The sequence below is a fragment of the Cebus imitator genome, unplaced genomic scaffold (assembly GCF_001604975.1).
Source record: "Cebus imitator isolate Cc_AM_T3 unplaced genomic scaffold, Cebus_imitator-1.0 Scaffold590, whole genome shotgun sequence".
Taxonomy (NCBI): Eukaryota; Metazoa; Chordata; class Mammalia; order Primates; family Cebidae; genus Cebus; species Cebus imitator.
In genome coordinates, this window is record NW_016107905.1 from 448,007 (window position 1) to 467,132 (window position 19,126).

The following is a 19,126-nucleotide window of genomic DNA, read 5'->3' on the forward strand; positions in this document are numbered from 1 at the left end:
CACACCCCCGTGGGTGCTAGGGGAAGAGAAAAAAGAGGTAGCAGGGAAGAGGTTTAAGTCACGTGAGAAAGAGTGACGTTTCACATGTCCAATGTCCCTCGACAGCCAGCCCGACACGGCTCTGCCAGGCTTGGGGCAATGAAGCACCCCTCCTTCAGGTGTGCTAACGCTGCCTGAGGGCTGAGGCTGGAGCCACACAGTCCCTTTCATCTGGAATGTCTGCAGCCATTGCCCCTGTCCTAAGCCTGCCCCTCAGAGCTGCTACATTCATTGCTTGAGCGACAAGGTCTCCAAGTTGGCAACAACCTGTAGACCCAGATCTAAAAATAGAGACACAGACAGGGACCTTAGAGAAATAAATATGACTCACTTTTTACTTGGAGCACATACTATGGAACAGCCAGGGGGAGATTTTTTTTTTTAACTCTGCAAATTAAAGGTGGGTTGGATTTTCGAAGTTCTGCCCCTCTTCAAGACTAGCTTGACAAATACAGAAGCCCTTGCAGAAAAGTTTAGCAGAGTTTGTGAGTGTTTTTATTTTTCTCTTACTTTTCTTAAACAACTAACTCTCAGACTTCTTATGGGGAAAAAAAGCAAACCACAGAAAATTCCTGGTAACCCTAAACTTTCACTTGCCATTTATCACAGCATCCCCCCACGGCCTCCGATGTTCTGGACACTCAGAAGACAAAAGCTCCCAGAGAGCTGCCAGAAATCATTTCACAAGTGCTTTCCCATATTCTTTCATTTAATTGCTCTTCACCACCACCCCCCTTCACCCCACCAGAGGCTAAGAACTTCCCCTCTTGCTCCTCACAAGCAATGAAGGGCAGGGCCAGGCTCTGAACCTATGTTCAGTTATCTTGGAAGCTCCTCAAATCACCTACGATAATCAGCATCAAGACCCCAAAAAGAGTCACATCAGAAAAGTCCACAGGCCTTGGTACAGCTAGGTAAATCCGCTGCAGGTTAAGTTGCAGATCTCCAAAACCATTCTACTTCCCTTCTACTTTCCTTTGGATGACTGCAATGGAAACCAAAACTTTATCTCTACTTCCTCAGCCTTCAACTGTTTTAGCAGCACAATTTCAGCACTAAAGGGGCTGTGTGGGGCCCTCTTCCTCTCTTCTGATATTTCTCTGTAGCATCCATAAAACACATGTGAATGCACATGTGCACCGTCTCTCTCTCTCTCTCTCTCTCTCTCTCTCTCACACACACACACACACACACACACACACACACACACACACATCTCTCTTTAAGAGCCAGGACCAAAGGAGAAGAAGGGGAGGGGGCAGCCAGGATGGGATTGCCCCAGATCAATGGATATTTGAAACTCAAACACATGGTCCAGGACCTACACTGCACGTGTTAATTACCACACATGTGCCCATAAAGGAGTCCGTTAAACACAAGGGGCCCAAAGAACAGAGTGAGGAAAGGACATTCCAAGGGATTAAGTAAATAGTCTGAAGTTTTGACCCTACTCCCCTCCTGGAACACGTGCATCTGGGTAAGATAACAGTGCCTCCCCCTCCTTCCCCCACTTCTTCCCTGGGGCCCCACACCTGCAGACCCAGGAGCCACAGCCACCCAGGCCTCCTGTCTCGGGCCAAACGGCTGTGACCTGCTACCACCCAGCCTCTCTCTCTCCTCCCTTCCTCCTGCTATCTGTCTGGGCCTCCTCCCCCAGCCTCCTTCTGCTCTGCCTTTCTCCTCCTATCCTTCAGAGAATTAATTCCTGGCTGACAACCAGACTCTCTGTGGTCACACAATACATCTTTTCATTCCTTCCAGCCTGTGAGGGACAGCCGATCCCTCCCAGCCCAGTCAGTGGAGGATATCCAAAAAGGCAAGAGGCTAGGGAAAGAGAGGGCTGGGTTCTGTCCTTGCCCTGTCATCCCCCACCACTCACTTGCCTCCAGACCTCTGGCCCCACCTCCTTTCTGGCCATACCCCTCACCCTGCAGAAAGGTGCAGACCTAGCACCTCTTTGCAGCAGGCCTCAGGAATATAGATGCCTCCTACGAGAACCCATGTGCAGGCACAAGCTCAGACAAGGGGCCTTTGTGTCTTCCCACCTGCTGCCCTCCAGAGCACATTCCATTCTTAAGTGGCAGCTGAAAGAGGAACCTTGGCTGGTCGACACAGGATATTACGAATGCCCTCTCGCACCCTGTCCCCATTCAAACTCCAGCTTCCTGTACAGGTGTGGCTTCAGGTGTGGCTTCCTACAGGTGGCCCAAACCTGCTCTTCACTGCACTACCCAAAGCAGACAAAGAGAAGAGGATCCAAATCGGATCCTCCAAAGTACAGGGAAAGAGAGGCCACTGAATAGAGTTTAAGAATTTAAGACTCCAGAGGAGAATGAGTGCTAGCATTCCCCACCAGCGCCTTGTTCTGACCTTTGCACCAAAGAGGAAGCCTCCGCAGAACCATCTGGGAGGAAGGGACTCATCTAGGTCAAGGGAGTAAAGAGCTTATTCCTCTGAGATGAGGCTTCAGATTCTACCCCCCATTTCCTGCATCACCCCTTGAGGAATCAGGCTCCTCTACTCTCTTTTGGCTCTGGAAGCTGAACCTGGAGCTAAAAAGGAACAAAAGGTGCTCATTGCTTGACTGTAAAAGGAAACGAAGGGTGCTCACTGTTGACTGTAAACTGACAACCCCAGCCACCACCCCCCCAACTCCAACTCTTCCAGCTTGACCAGTGAGAGCCTGGGATGACCCTGAGTCTGTCTCTCATTGTTATCCACAGGGTGCAAAGCCACATCCACCTGGAAAGCATTTCTTTGTCCAGTTTAAAAACCAAAATCCCATGGGTGGCAGCTGTGTAGTGTGTGCGCTTTATTCAGCATCATACACTCAGCTCCCTTTGGAGGAGGGGAATCTGGGCAGTCAGTTTTGCATGATTGCCAATTTCTCTTTCCTACCTTATGCCCAGGAATGAAGGTGATGTTCTTGCAGACTTCTACTGCAACAAGCAAAACTAAAAACAGTGCATGCCTGCAGACCCAGCTACCTGGGAGGCTAAGGTGGGAGGATTGCTTGAGCCCAGTAGTTTGAGGCAAGCCTAGGCAACATAGTGAAACCTTGTCTCTAAAAAATAAAAATTAAAAATGCTCTGCTAGAAACACACACACACACACACACACACACACACACACACACACACAGAATAGAACACCTGAAAGCATCTTCCTTTCCCAACCCCAGTAAACACACACTACTCACAGAGCTGGTGATTTCGGGTCTTTGTAGATTCTCTCCCCACTTTCCCAACCAGGAGGGAACCACCCACACTATGGTACTCTCCTCATGCCCTGGGAAGGACCCGAAAAAGCACTTACTCCCTTTTTCCAACCACTTTGTCACTTTTAGCCAAGGGGAAGAGCAACAGCCCATCTGGCTCACTGGTCCCTGTTTCCTGGTGGGTGGTGGTATCACCTGTCCCACTTCCACATCTTCTTGGAGCACCTGCATTTGGGGGCAGCAAGTTCTCCAGATTCTTATCTCCTGCATTCAGAGTGGGCAACTTTGCCTCTTCTTCTCATCCCACAGCATAAGACCCTGAGGCAGGGCCCAGGGCTTTACCCAGTCTCCCTGCAGCTGTATGTGCAGGACCCGCCTATGAACTTCACAGTGACCCTCAGCAAGCTCCACATGGACCCTGATGAGCATGTAGTTTCCCAGGCCTAGATGCAGGTGGGAAGCATCAAACTCAGCCTGAGATGGGAGTCCTGAAGAGGCTGCACACAAGACGAAATGCACACCTGCTTTCCGTTCAACTACCGGCTCTGCACGAATGCTGTCCTGAAGGTCAGTGGCAGTAAATCTTAAGCCTCCAACTGTCTTCCATGCTAAAAACCATGGTCAGCGTATTCCAGGGACCTATTTCTCATGTCGGCTGGTCCAATAAACAGCACTCAGACAGATGCCAACTACGTAATTTGTGGGGCCCAGTGTAAAGTAAAAATGTAGGGCCCTTTATTCAAAAAGCAGGGAAAAGGGCCATTAAAGGCACTGAAAGACAAAGGACTTTGTATTTTAAAAGCTTTGTCCTCTCTTTCATAGCCTCTTACCTTGTTGTGCTGTTATTTTAATTTGCTACTTATTATTGTCCTAGGTAAAAAATTTTAAGCATGCTAGGGAAGCCACGTAGTACACCTCACAAAAGCTTTCTGTGAATGGGGTGACGAGGTTCAGCAGACACTCATATGACATGTCTCTCCCCCACGCGTGCATCTTCACTGTCCCATCAGATTCAAAGACAAAATTATTCAGAATTTCAGGATAACAACTGCACAGGTCGCATGCCCAAAGCCAGCCTTGCCTTAGTGAAGAGAATCTGGATGTGCTGGGACAATTATGAAGGAGAATCAGTGAGGTGGGAAAATACCCAAATGTGTTTACAAAACAAGGAGCCAAGGGCGGACTTGGGCTCCCTACCTTCCTCATCCTCTCTGGTTTAATGCTGGCTACCCTGGTAGTTGATTGACTGAGCTCCCCTGGGAACCAGGATTCCCAGGGTTCACATTCTAAAGGTCGTTCTCAGCTCTGGGCTCTATGCTCACTCACCCCCCTCAGGGATTCTGGGAGCTTGGTCTCCATCACTGTATGAGCCTTACTTACCCCCGGTGCTTCGGAGAGGAAACATGGAATAAGAACGGAGATGATGTTCTGCAGGACACCTTAGACTTTCATCCCACACTCCTTCAATCTCATCTAAGAAATCCTGCTTGGGCCATCTTTGGAAGCAAACATTCAGATAAAGCATAAAACTCCACTCACCTTTCCTTCCTGAGTTACCCTGGCTCAAGGGCTTGTCGGTCACTGAACCTTGGGTGAGAGGGGAAACAAAAGCAGCCACTCAGAATGCATCGTGGTTGGTTTCTTTCAAAGAGTTGGCAAAACCTGATGTTATGAGCATATGGTCATGTATATATGTATTGTATACACATGTAAGGATATTATATACAATGTGAGTACATATACACACGTTGAGTGGGGTTTGTTTAACATCAATGTCACTGATAACCCAGCACTGTTGAGATGAACTATGATTTCCAGGTTCCCTGGTAACAGTCTTGACCACATTTTTACAAAATTCCACGTTCATATAACTCCGCTCTGTTGAACATTCCAGTATCTGTCCCTCACCTTTACTCCCCCAGCTCCCCAGCTTCTCACCATTTCCATGTTCGGAGCCATACTCAGTCAGCAAGGCCAACTGAAAAGAAACTCCCTTTTACTGCTATGGCAATGATTGACATCCCTTGCTGGTTAGGACAGGAAATCAGCAATTTTCCATCTGCATTAAGTAGAAAATTGTTGGCCCAATTGTACTGAAAGGGCCAAAATAGTCTAAGGCATGGAAACAATTTTCTAGAACACAGCCCGTTCCTCCAGGAGTGGGTAGCAGGTATGTTTGCCCAAGCATTTGCCCTGCAAATACTAGGGTGCTCTGTGCACCCCCTCCTCCAGTCCTGACCCTGTGGCACCTGTCTTCTGCATGAGGTCCAGCCTCACACAGGCAGGATACACCCAGTACATCCACAGAAGGGCATCTGTAGAGTCCCGTCAAAAGAAAGGAATCTATTTCCCTAATCCACGTCATACCCCTTCTCCATATACCAGTTTTAGGAGAACTCAAATATATTATCCTGCGTGGCTTGTTTCTAGTCGTTTGTTTGCTTTAAATGAAACTTTCCAGGTCATTTGAAAGGAGGGCTAATTCCTGTACCTCCCTACCCCAACCCCAATTAAGGTTTCTAGTTTCCATGTAAACCACAAAGAAAGTAAACTTCCCTTTTCGACCTGCAAATTTGGGTTTCCTGATGTAGATTCTTAGAGCCCTTTCCACTTTCTTTTTTCCTTCATATAACAGAGCAAGTAGAAAAAGCTGTGATAGCAAGACTATTAGCCTTTGGAATTTCCCATAGGTTTTAGTGTAATGTTTTATACTTTGTTTGCACTTAAAATGAAAAATAAGTAAACCAATAAAACCCTATGCACACAGATATGAAGAAATACGAATCAGCTGATGGGTGGGACAGGCTTTTTTGAGAGATCTGAGCCACACAGTGACTTAAGGGAGTGACTCAGAGTCCTTTACCATCTGAGTGGAGGTGGACACTGTAGGGTTTATAAAAATTCCTAATCCACAATCCCATGAAATGGACTTAAACACAATTTCTCTGTGTTTATAAAGTTGGGAATAGAAAGGACTTAATTTTTGCTATGGACTAACCCAGTGGATCACTATAAAGCAATAGTTTTCTAACTTGTCTGATCATCAGGATCGCTTGAGAGACTTCATAAAAACAAGAACCTCAGGCCACTCTCCAGACTTCCTGGATCAGAATATACAAGAGGGAGCCTCAATATCTGGGTTTTCTTTAATTTCCCAGACACTGCTGGTGATCAGTCAGATTTAAGGGCCACTGTTATTAAAATTTTCCATTTCTCTACATTACATTCTTCAGAGGTGGTGAGTACATGACACACAAGCCACTATTCTCCTCTCCTGCTCCCATGACAGACATCACTAATTGATAACCACAGCCTTTGATGCTGAGCTTCCATGTGGTCTCAAAATCCATCTCAATAAAGCACTTCAAGAGCCACTAGCAATCAGAGTCAGTACAAAAGCTAGTAACTTATATGCCACTGCAGCTCTATGAAGTTACAGCCAGTGCTTAGAAGGAGATCACTGAATCAAAAATCTAAACTCAAAATCAATAAATACACACACACGGCATACAATGTCATACCTTATCATCTGCTGACTTCTGAGCAAGCGTGTTAGAGTAGAATCCTCCCTGACCTAGAAAAAGGTTCATTACCACCACCAACCTTCTAAAGGGTCCCCCACAAGAAGCAGGAGACCAACCAATGGATTTCTCTCCAACCCTTTTCATTCTTCCCGCCCCTCCCAACAGTACCTGAACATACAGGAGTTTTATTCTGCACAGAAGAACCACTGATCGGCTTCCCATCCGGTGTGACACACCAGCAGTACCCAGTGTAAGTATGGCACTGCACCTGTTCAGGAAAGTGAAAGGGGAAGAAAACCATAAGTCTCGGTTGCAACATCAAGACTCGCCTCCTAGCCCTTTCAAAGCATCACCCATACAGCACTTTCCAGCCCTCATCCCCACATCTGTCTCCAGAGTGTCTCTCGTGAGTGGTCCAGTCAGTGAACAGCACTGGGTACATGTTTGCTGTGGGACTCCCATACAAAGCACAGCAATTTACCCGCTTCTTTCTTATTCCTCTTCACACTTAATATCTGGCATCATACTGTGTTTTTCCTCTAATTTGTTTTCCCTAGCACTGGCATACACTCCCATCCAATGGTAAAAAAATTTAACTACCACCCCCCACTTATTTTGAGACACAGTTTCACTCTGTCGCCCAGGCTGGAGGGCAGTGGCATGATTTCAACTCACTGAAACCTCTGCCTCCTGGGTTCAAGCGATTCTCCTGCCTCAGCCTCCCAAGTAGATTGGATTACAAGCATGCACCACCACACTTGGCTAATTTTTGTATTTTTAGTAGAGGCGGGTTTCGCCATGCTAGCCAGGCTGGTCTCAAACTCCTCACCTTAAGTGATCCGCCCGCCTCAGCCTCCCAAAGTGCCAGAATTACAGAAGTGAGTTACTGCGCTGGCCAAAAATACTAACCCTTGAACAATTTGGCAAGTACGAGTTGGAATGTTGCCATTGCAGATTGATATGACGCTTATTTAACAAGCAGAGGCAACTGGTAAGCCTTTCTTCTTTGTCTAGCTTTTCCCAGTATCCATTCATAGATCAGCTTGCCTATTGATTTTGTGGCTCTCTTAAGATGAGGGCACACATGATGGGGTTAAGGCAAGGGCAAAACCTGCAGGTTTTATTTCTAGATGCCCCGCTGCACCACTGTGTGATCTTCCTCAAGCCTCCAAGATCAGATCTGCCTGCCTGGGAATAGCAAAAAGAAATGGGGCTTTTTGCATCCTTCAGGGAAGCTCTTCTTCCTCTTCTAGTAGCTGTCATCCTACCCAGCACCTCCCGCCCCACCCCACTATCCTTTTCCCAGCTGCTTTCTATCTGGAGTTCCTAAACACACATTGAGACCTACTTCCCTGCTTAGAATCCTTCAGTGATTCACCTTGGGATCTAGGGTAGAGATTAAATTCATTGGCATGCACTCGAGGTCCTCGGTGACCTGCCCCATCTATCCTTGCAGCCTCATTTCATGCCCATGTCTCGGCACACACCCTTCACTCTGGCCACAGAACCCTCTGATGCTCCTAAACACATTTGAGTTTCTCCTAATTCTAAGGCTTTGTTTGTTCCGACTATTTCATTTGTCTGGAATGCCCTTCTCCAACCCATCTCCCACCCACTCCTGATCCCTCGCATTCCCCTCCTCCTTTGTGACACATCTCCTCAAAGCAGTCCCGGCCTCCCCTGCCTCCTTCCTCTGATCCTTCACACACCCTAGGGCCCCCAAATTCAGAGCCCTTATCTCTGCGAGCTCTAGCTGTTGATTCATCCAGTCCATTCCCTCCTCTCGAGATTGTGACCTCAGAGACTGCATGCTAGTTATGTCTACATTCCCAGAATCTAACATAATGCCTGACACTCATTGTAGGTGATTGATGGGTTGAATAAAGGCATCCATTATCATATTTCCTCAATTCTTGGTCTCCATCAATTCTAAAAATGCAATGTCAATTTAAACAGCCCCACTACATTAAATGTAGATCTCCATTACAGGATGTGTGCCAATTGCAAAGATATTAAAGTGCGAAGAAAATGTGCCTCTTGAAATCAAGGACATATTGGAATCAAGGCTAGACAGTAATAGCATACAAATTGAGTGGTGAGGGATGGAAGGGAGCAGTGAGAGGAGAGATCCGACAGCCTGGGTGAAATCCAAAAGTTATCACAAAGGCAGAAAAACTACAGAAAGTCTTCTGCTCTCATGTGGGTACCAAAGACCGCCATTTCCCCCAAGACAAATTGTTTCACTATGGACCTACCAACAGAAATCAAGGATAAGACCAGACAGGGGGACCTTTGTTCCCACCAGGGAGGCACATGCTGTATAAATGAGGCATTTCCCGCAGCTCCTGCAGCTGAGAGCCTGCTTGGGTGTCTGATCAATGCCTTTACCCCAGTACCATGTCCCACACCCACTTCATCTCATGGCCACGGCTGCTACCCAAGATACTCATCCAAGAGCATATCTTGGGGTCAGGCCAAAGCTATTTTCTGAGGAGCCTTAATGATGGAATGAAAAAAATCCAGACAGACCTGGATTTGAATCCTGGTCCAGCCAGTTATGAATGAGACACGTCACTCAGCTCTTTGAGCCCCATAACAATGTCAAACCTGAAGCTGAGGAAGTCCAGTGTTTGGCACTTAGCGAAGGCTGGATATGGACTGGCTGTGGTAAGGATAGCTCTCAGCTGTGCCAGAAACACCTGGCAAGCTGACCTTTTCAAAGGCCAGATCTCCTCTAGTAGCCTCCACAGCCTTGGGTGGGAAATGCTGCTGGAAACGTGGAGTTGATCTCTGCAGATTCCATCCACCCTACAGGGGATATTTCCTAGCGACAGTTCCTCGCCAGTGGCAGCAATTTAATGGAGCCTGGCTGGCTGCTTTCTCCTCCCTGGCCAATAATCACCTCTGGGGAAACCCGTTTCAGGGGCTCAGTGGCCATGCTGACTCACTCCCAGGGCTCTTGACTCCCATGCCTCTGTCTGCATGAGGACTGCGCCCCCAGGTCCATCGCCCGAGGCCGTGCCTCTAGCCCGGTGCTGCACTGCGGGAGCCGGACGCTACAGTCAAGCAGGCTGCAGAGGACCGGCTGGTTCAAAAGCCACCTCCTCTCAAGCACACACAGAGTTCCAGCCAAGGCTGCTGGGGACAGAAGCAAATGAATGAGTAAGAGGCTAGGCCCAAAGCTTTGTTTCTGGTGATACAATCTGACCTCTGAGCTCAGAGGGTCCCAGGGGCCACATTCTCACTGAGTGTGCCCATTGTATCCCAGCAGGCACATGAACACTGTCTCCCACCCCCCGCAGCTGGCCCAGAGGCCCAAACACAGCTCCTTTCTCCCCATGGCCCTCAGCATTTTTCTCAGTGCAGGCTCCAAAGAACAGAGCCCAGATTACAAAATCCCAGGCAGGGAGCTCCTTCCAGTCCCCATAAAACTGAAATCCAATGAGGAATGGTTGCCATGTGCCTGTGAGGGCTGTGAGTTACACAACCATGGGCACACCTGCCGCAGGTGTGCTGCAGGGGTGGGGACAGCCATGGGTGAAAGGCACGGAAGACACGAGCAAGGTCTCAGATGCAGGAGCTGAGGGAAGTGGCCAGTGAAAGCTCTTACTGAAGGAGCCCTGAGTGAATCAGCCCATGATTCCACAATGAGAGGTTGTTTCTAAGTTGTCCAGGGACTTTTCAAGATGACTTCCTGCAGAAAAAGAAGTTACATGGAGACAGTCTGCAGCTAGCCTTCTAGCACGTCCCAGCTCTGCCACTTGACTCCTTCTGCAGCCTTGAAAATCTTCTTAATCACATTAAGCCTCAGTCTATCTGCATCTTTTTAAAAAGGGAAGATAATCATGAAAACAATGCCTATCTTCACTGTTAAGAGAATTAAATTTGATCGTGTAAATAAAGCACTTAGCTCACAGGGCAGGCGCCCAGTTAACTTTCAGCTATTTATTTTTATTATCATTGTGTTATATTTTAGCAAACTATCTGTACACTCAAAAAGGCCAGAGCCAGATTATCTGATGAGGACAAAAGAACATCCTATTCTGAGCAGCCTGAGGGGAAGTGGCAGCCTAAAGTCAGCAAAATGTTAGAAAAGGTTTGAGTGGAGGAAAGAGATGTTTGTTTTCATATAGAAATAGTTATATTGCCCACAGAGGAGAGAAACAATGTTTCTTGGAGAAAAGCAATCGGGGTATAAATTCTTTAGAATTGATGGTTTCTATATATATGGCCAAGATGTAGACTCTACCCGGCTTATCTTCTTCCCTTGCAAATTTATCCTTTTAAATTAATAAGTAATACTCTTCCTTTTCCGTAAGAGCCTCAAGTTGGTCAACTCTCAGACTTAATGTATGGGCCAAGAGAATCCATGAGGCAATTGGCCATTCCAAATACCTTTCTATGCAGTTCTCAAAACTCAGGGTTGTTCTGGCCCAAAAGGTACAGATACAAACAGTGAAATCTGCTCCTGTCTCACTCTGAGGCATCCTAGGAAGGCTGAAGTGTCAACTGTCTTCCTTAAGGGACAAAAGTGTTTACTCCTCAACCTAAGTGAGCTTACCTTCTGCTTATATTGTAACTGTATTGTAGAATGTAACTGGGGGGTGGGGCCTGGCGCGGTGGCTCATGCCTGTAATCCCAACACTTTGGGAGGCCAAGGCAGGCAGGTCACTAGAGATCAGGAGTTCAAGACCAGCCTGGCCAACATGGTGAAACTCTGTCTCTACTAAAACTACAAAAATTAGCAGGCATGATGGCAGATGCCTGTAATCCCAGCTACTCAGGAGGCCGAGGCAGGAGAATCACTTAAACCCAGGAGGTGGAGGTTGCAGTGAGCTGAGAATGAGCTACTACATTCTAGTCTGGGCGATAAAGTGAGACTCTGTCTGGAAAAAAAAACATTATAACTGGGGGTCCTAAAGGTCCTTTAAGGCAGTGTCTTCCTAGATAAGTAAGTTTCATCTCTGACTCATACACTTTAATATTTTTGGCAAGAGGCCCTTTACATAAACAGCCTAGTGGTATATTTCAGGCCAACCTCCATCCAAATAAAGACAGATCTGAAATTATTTTAAGCCTGCTAATCAACATTAATCCAAATTCTGAACACCTAGAAAGACGTGGGAGACTGGCACTCCCAACAAAGCAGGTGAGTGAATGATGAGCAGAGAAAACATCAGCTCCTGGGGGGAGAGCAAGTCAGGGAGCAAAGGGGAAGAAAGCACAGAGAGAAACGGAGCCGACAGATGAAGGACACATGCAGACAATTATCGCCTGCAGGCGCTGTGTCCAACGCGGAAAATACCATCTTCTACTTTCATGATGCCTTCTCAGCCACCATCAAGGCCTATGCGTTATCCCACGTGGGCCTCAAACCCACTCTGTGTGCAAATCTTTAATAGGAGAGGACAAGAGCAGAAGCTATTTATTCAAAGGTCATAACTAGTTAATAACAGCACAGGACACTGGAATCCCAATGTCTAAGCAATCATAAAATTTCAGAACTGATGAGCTGGAAAAAGCCTAAGAGGTCACCAGTCTAACCCAAACACTTCACAAATGAGGAAACTGAGGCCCAGAGACAGAGAAGTGGTTGACCCTCAGTACCTTGTCCTGGCAGCTGGAAAGCTCTCAGACCTCCAAGGAAGAGACAAGAAGCAGCCGCAAGTGCTGATGTCCAAGGGAGCTGACTGAGTCTCTTTGGGCCTTGTAATTTTCTGGAAAATAGAACTCTTTGGGGCATGTAAATATGCCCATCAGGGAGGCAGCTGGAAGACAGTCTTTTGCTCCCGTTTCAATGAGAGGCCTTTCCTGGAGTAGCATGGGGGCTCCCACCTGCTGCCGGCTGCCCTGCTTCCCCTGGGATGCTCTCTGGGGGGTTCTATGGCAGGAGTGAGGCCTCACCTCCCAGAGTCGCTTCTCTGTTGCTTGTTCTTTCACTCTCCTTCCTACCAAACACCCCAGCTTCCCTAGGAAACCAGAGAGGAACCCAGTCTCTCTGCATGTGCCCACTTTCTACTCTTTTCTCCAGAAATGTGAGGCTACTGTTCTCCCCACTTTGATACACTGAGGAATGAATGCCGCCGGCGTTCTTAAGTTGAAAACAGAAATAATGAGGGATAAAGGTGTCCTCTGGCCAAATAACTATGGGTGAAACAAATATTGGGCTAAACAAAGTTAAAAGATTTCTTTACTGCAGAACTTCTCCTAGCTTTACATCAATTAATGGTTTATCCCTAAGAGGAAGATACCATTTGCAGCAATTCCTAAACTGATTAAACTAGGGGACTGATATAGTTTGGATGCGTGTCACCACCCAAATCTCATAGTGAAATATAATTCCCAATGTTGGAGGTGGGGCCTGGTGGGAGGTGACTGGGTCATAGGAGTGGGTTTCTCATAAATATTTAGCACCATCCCCTTGGTTCTCATGATAGTGAGTGAGTTCTTGTGAGATCTGCTCATTTAAAAGTGTGTGGCACCTGCCCTCTCTCTCTCCTCCTCCTGCTCTGGTCATGTGACTTGCCTGCTTCCCTTTCCCCTTCCGCCATGATTGTAAGTTTCCTGAGGACTTTCCAGAAGCTGAGTAGATGCCAGCATCATTGCTGACTTCCCACACAGCCTGCAGAACCATGAGCCAATTAAACCTCTTTTCTTCATAAATTACCCAGTCTCAGGTATTTCTTTAGAGCAATACCAGAATGGACAAATGCAGGGACCCTCCCCTAACTTTTCATTGAGGAACATTGGACAGGACCAGTGTTCTCTGAAACACACTTGGGATAGGGAAAACGGCAGTAAAATGAACTGCAAGGCCTTGCTGCATTTCTTCACTTTGCCCATCCTACTTTCTTACAGTCTGGATATCAGGTTCTCAGTTCACTATGCTTGAAATAATTTCCTTCTGGCAACAACCCCTCCTCTCTTTTTGTAATGTTTTCTCATGCTATGTATTTGCTAAGAAATCCATCCCGAATTGCCTCGGAACTTCAAGGACAACTGTGATCCCATGGAAGGCACAGTGCCTTCTCACCCTGTGGCTTAATTTCTGCCCATTTATCTCTTTGTGCTTCTTTTGTAAAATAGAAATCATGAACCATACGCAGTGAGACAGGCTGGATTCAGCATGCCTGGAAGCAGCTACAAAACATGCAATGAAAGGATTGCTGTCATGTATATGAACATATCCTCGTGGAAGAAGGTTAAACTACAAGCAAAAGGCACGTGGGTATTTTTCTCACCCTCTTTTGGCAGTCAGAATAAGAGACTGCTTCTTCTTTTTAATCTGCCCGTTACTCCAAATCAATTAGCAGAGTTTTTGGATTAAGCTAACGCACAGTGAAATTTAAACACCTTGCTGTTGGTCCTACTGATGGCTTAATGTCACAGCAGTATTTCCAGCGGCCCTGTCTTCCTCTGGGCTGCATTCCCTATAGGATATCTGTGCGGTTGTGTTTCTCCATGGGTGCCATGGTCTCTGGCTGGAAGACTGATCACCTGAGATTACCACTTATGTCCCCACCCCCAAGAACGTTTCTCTTCATCAGAAGCTGCTGGAGAACACTGTTTATTGGGTACATATGAGATTCACCTGGAGGGCTTATGAAAGCATTGTTGGACCTCACCCACAGAGCTCCTGCATTCACTGGGTCTGGAGTCAGCTGGAACATTTGCATTTCTAACAGGTTCTCTGGTGATGCTCTTGCTGCTGGGTCCAGGGACCACACTTCAAGAGCCACTGCGTCAAAGGAAGCATCCCACCCCCTTTCTGGCATTTATCATGAAATACTCAAGAAACAAGTACTTTTCTAGGTGAGAATTTGGGGACAAGGGGCCTTGTGGCCCTATTTCTTTCCAAAGTTTTTATATTTCCAATGTTTTAATGGCATGGCATTTTAATACAAGAATCTAGTGATTGCAGTATCAAATCTTCTAGGGGATTTCACACATGGACGAGAATTTGACTGCAGTGAGAACTTGGTTAAGCAGGGGAAAAGGAAGGGATGGTGTAAATGTTTTTGTCTGTCTAGCATGAGCTGTTCTTTCCTCAGTTTGGAATAGGTTATCACACAAATGTTCTCCTCATCTTTAGTAAGGTTTGGCTGAGAAGCAACAGGAGTAGAAGGGAAAACATGATTTGGTAGACAAAAAGACCTGAGTGTAAATACCACCTCCACTATTAGCTGTGTGACTTCAGCAAAGTTACTTAACCTCTCTGAGCCTATCTATGAAATAGCATTCACCACCTTGAAGATTATTAAGAAGCCAAAATGAGACAAGATATATAAGGCATCTAAAACAGTGTCAGATACAGGATAGGCGCTCAGTACTTGCTGATTTTATCCTTTTCCCCTGCCCTTTTGCAGAGGATCTAGGCCAGGGATGTCCAATCTTTTGGCTTCCTTGGGCCACACTGAAAGAAGAATAATTATCTTGTCTACACAAAAAAATACACTAACACTAACAATAGCTGATGAGCTTTTAAAAAAAAACTCTTAATATTTTAAGAAGGTTTATGAATTTGTGTTGGGCATCATTCAAAGCCACCCCGGGCTGCATGTGGCCTGCGGGCCGCGGGATGGACAAGCTTACTCTAGGCCATAGCCTGAAAGCACTGCTGTTCTTGTTGGCTGTAGACATTGTCTCCCACTCTATGCCAAGTCTAGGGAGGACTGCCTATTGGGGAATGATGAATTTTTCCTTTAAGAGTATTTGCTTCATCTTCCAGAATTTAAGAGGAGATGCAGGAAAGGAAGATAATCCTTCAATTTCAAATCCTCTTAAATATGGGAGTCTTTGTCAACTGCATTTTTTTATGAGTTGGTGTGATATGGCGTTAGTTAGGAGTGGTGTGTTCAGAACAAGAGATGGCCTTGTTCTTCCCCAGCCTGTTCATAACCACATCTGAAATCTTGTGTCCAGTTTGGGGAAGGATGCTTTACAAGAAGAGCCCGGGCAAATCAGACTCAGAAGAAGGAGGCCAAGAGGAAAGACATATAAATCTCCACGAGATGGGAATAAGTGCTAGAACTAAGGATTTCTGCCGGGGGAAATGAATTGTTGGATGAAAGAGAAGATTTCACAAGGATATAATGGTGTCCATCTTCAAATCTTTCTGTGTATTCTGTAATTCCCATACCTAGAACTGAAGTCATCTGTTGGAAGTTATAGGAAGACAGCCCTCAAGTCAACATAAAGAGAACTTTGCAACAAAATTGTCCCAAAATGCATTATGGATTTTGTTACTGTGGGAATAAGCTTCCTATCTGTGAGAGCAGTTGAGCAGAAGGTGGTAGACTACTTGGGGAGACATTATAAGTGGAGCCTAAGCCCTAGATTGGAGTGGGGTAGGAAGAGGAAGGAGAAGATAAACCAGATACCTCTGAGGTCCCCTTTAATCCAGGAGGTCCATAATTCTACAACCCTGCTGTCAGGTGAACCTTTGCTTCGAAGAGTAGGGTGGAGATTTATAAACTAGTAATTGTTAGTGTTAAGACCACCATTCCAATTATATGGTGAAGAATATTTTTTGTATTTTCCAAAAAGTTTGAACAGCATCCCCCACAATGGACATATGAAGACATTTGGAAAACCTGAGTGTTAGGGCTTTGGGGACCCCAGAAACTTCACTGTCTTCACTCCTATTCCTCTGCCTGGTGCCTAGAATGGTCCAGGCTTTGTAAACAGCAAATATGATCTTGTTCCTTGACTTTTATTTCTATCTTGGAGGGAAAGTATCCAATATATTTTTATGTTTAAAAAAACACCTAATAAGAAAGTCCCTCATAAATAGGAGCTTTTATTCAGATTAGAACTGTGAGAAAGCTGGCCGGTGGGGAGCACAAAGGGGGCCTGCAGGAGTGGAGCCTTCTCTTGCGTCTGATGTCTGACTTCACTTTTAATACAACTTTCCTGTCTTCATACCTCCCACCTGAGTTCCTATTATCCTTCCCTATTTTGACATGGAAAAAAAATTCTGAGCCCTTCAATTTTGCAGAAGAGTTTAGTTGACTGACATGTCGTGTCACCTCCCAGAATGTTACGTACACCCACAGTGCAGTGGCAAAAGCCCTAAATGTGTGTATTAATGGCTCTGCCTGGAAGTTTCCTGAGTAAGCATCTGTTGTGGGCCTGCTGTGTGCCTTGTCACCTGATTGGACATTAGCTCCTGCCTCATAAAATCCTAAAAAGTGGCGTTTTCCTCCTCAGAGATCAACTGAAACTCCTTCCCAATGTAGGAGCACTCCCTCCGACCCCCATGGCACTGCTGATGGATGTCCACTTGGTCTCTGCTTGTCCGCTTTCCAGGATAGGAAGTTAAATCCTCTTTGAGTCAGAAACTCTGTCTGTGGACTATTCTACTTGTCAAAAGTTCTTCCCTTCCCTATTTCAAGTCAGAATCCTTGTCTTTAAATACTGTACTCAGTGATCCTGGGTCAGCTCTGTGAGACTACACATAAAATGCTATTGTCATTCACAGACAAAAGTTTGGATCTGGCTCTCAGTTATCCCTTTGGTCATCTTTTTAAACTTATTATTCTGAGACGAAGTCTTGCTGGAGTGCAGTGGCACAATCTCAGCTCACTGCAACCTCCACCTCCAGGGTTCAAGTGATTCTCCTGTCTCAGCCTCCTAAGTAGCTGGGACTACAGGTGCATGCCACCAAGCCCAGCTAATTTTTTTTATTTTTACTTTTTATTTTTAGTAGAGACGGGGTTTCACCATGTTGGCCAGGCTGGTCTCGAACTCCTGATTTTAGGTGATCCGCCCACCTCAGCCTTCCAAAGTGCTGGGATTACAGGCATGAGCCACTGCACCCGGCCTGGTTATCTTTTAATCCATCCTTTGGTTGTTATCTCTGGCTCCATTGGATGTTCCTCACATGACATTATTTCCCAACTTTACTCATCTGTGTCACCCTCCTGAATATGCCCTAGTTTGGCAACATCACTTTAAAAGATGGCAATGTCTCCTAGAAGGGCAGTGTGGAATCATGATTAGGATCAAGAATTCTGGAGCCAGGATACTTGCATTTGAATCCTGACTCTGCCACTTGCACACTGTGAGACCCTGGGCAAGCTACGCAGCTTCTCTGTGGTTCAGTTTCCTCATCGATAAAATGGGAATGTAATAGTGCTTGTAGTGAGGACTGAATAACCTAACACATGCCAGGCAAATATAAAAGAGCCTTGCACATTGCATGTAAGTTAAGAAAGTGTGTTGTTGATGACGATGATTATTACCTAAAAAAGAATAGCAGAGAGAGTGACTGAAGCCTCCTATTACTGAGCCTCTCCTCTCCCACAGACAGCAGGAAAGCCAGAGCTGGAGGCTTCCATCTTTCCCTCCCTCCCAAGTACACCGCTTTGCAGAAGAGCAGCTGCAGATACTGCCCAGAGCGCACTCCTTTCATTTCCACAATAGACAAATTGTAGGGACAGAATCACCAAGGGCTACAGGGAGCTCAGATGCCCAGCTGGGAGCACCCAAACCTTGCATGCTTACTCCAAAGCAAATGACGCCAGCCAATCTAAGAGAGGACGAACAGTGGCCATTCAGCTAGAAAACAGCCATTGAAGAGCAGGACAGAGCAGAGAGTGGGATAGGCGAGTCCCCCGAGAACACAATGGAGACAGTGTTCTGAGCACAAAGCACGCTCCATCCACCCTCATCTTATCACATGCCCTTGCACCTGATGGGTGCTGGGGGCATGGGGACCAGTTCTCCCATTGAAGAGATGAGAGTAGAGGCTCCCACCACGTGCAAGAGATTAGACCAGTCACTTCCCAGACAAGTCCTTCCTGCATATGAATGGGTCAGACCCTGCTCTTGCCATCATTTACAAAATTAAAAATTAAATTTCATAACTGCATAACTGATATTGTTTACTCACTGCAAATGATATGCCACCTTGACCTCCCACAGTAAGGCAAAAGTAGGGTCCCCTTGGGAAGCTGCACTCCAGCCTAGGTGACAGAGTGAGACCCTGTCTCAAAAAAAAGAGAAAAAAAAAAAACCGAAGCTTTTGTCCCTCAAAGGAAATTATCAAGAAAGCAAAAAGACAACCCATAAGATGGAAGGAAATATTTGTGAATATATATCTGATGAGTTTTGTATCTAATGACCATGGCTCACGCCTGTAATCCCAGCACTGTGGGAGGCTGAGGCAGGTAGATTACTGACTTCAGGTGTTCGAGACCAGCCTGGCCAACATGGTGAAACCCCATCTCTACTATAAAAATGCAAAAATTAGCCAGGCGTGGTGGCACATGCTTATAACCCCAGCAATTCCAGAAGCTGAGGTAGGAGAATCACTTTAACCCAGGAGGCAGAGGTTGCAGTGAGC

At 46.3% G+C, this 19,126-nt stretch overlaps 1 protein-coding gene across 5 annotated transcripts in view; it reads right to left on the bottom strand.

Moving 5' to 3' along the window:
- The window catches only part of SMOC1 (SPARC related modular calcium binding 1), a 156,277-nt gene that overhangs the window by 59,825 nt on the left and 77,326 nt on the right, over positions 1-19,126 (bottom strand). For all 5 annotated transcript variants that reach the window (XM_017516500.2, XM_017516502.2, XM_017516501.2 and 2 more), the window contains exons 4-5: positions 6,949-7,048; positions 4,796-4,843 (exon numbers count right to left, since the gene is read on the bottom strand). In XM_017516500.2, coding sequence (XP_017371989.1) covers positions 4,796-4,843; positions 6,949-7,048 — 148 coding nt within the window. The remainder of the gene's footprint in view (positions 1-4,795; positions 4,844-6,948; positions 7,049-19,126) is intronic.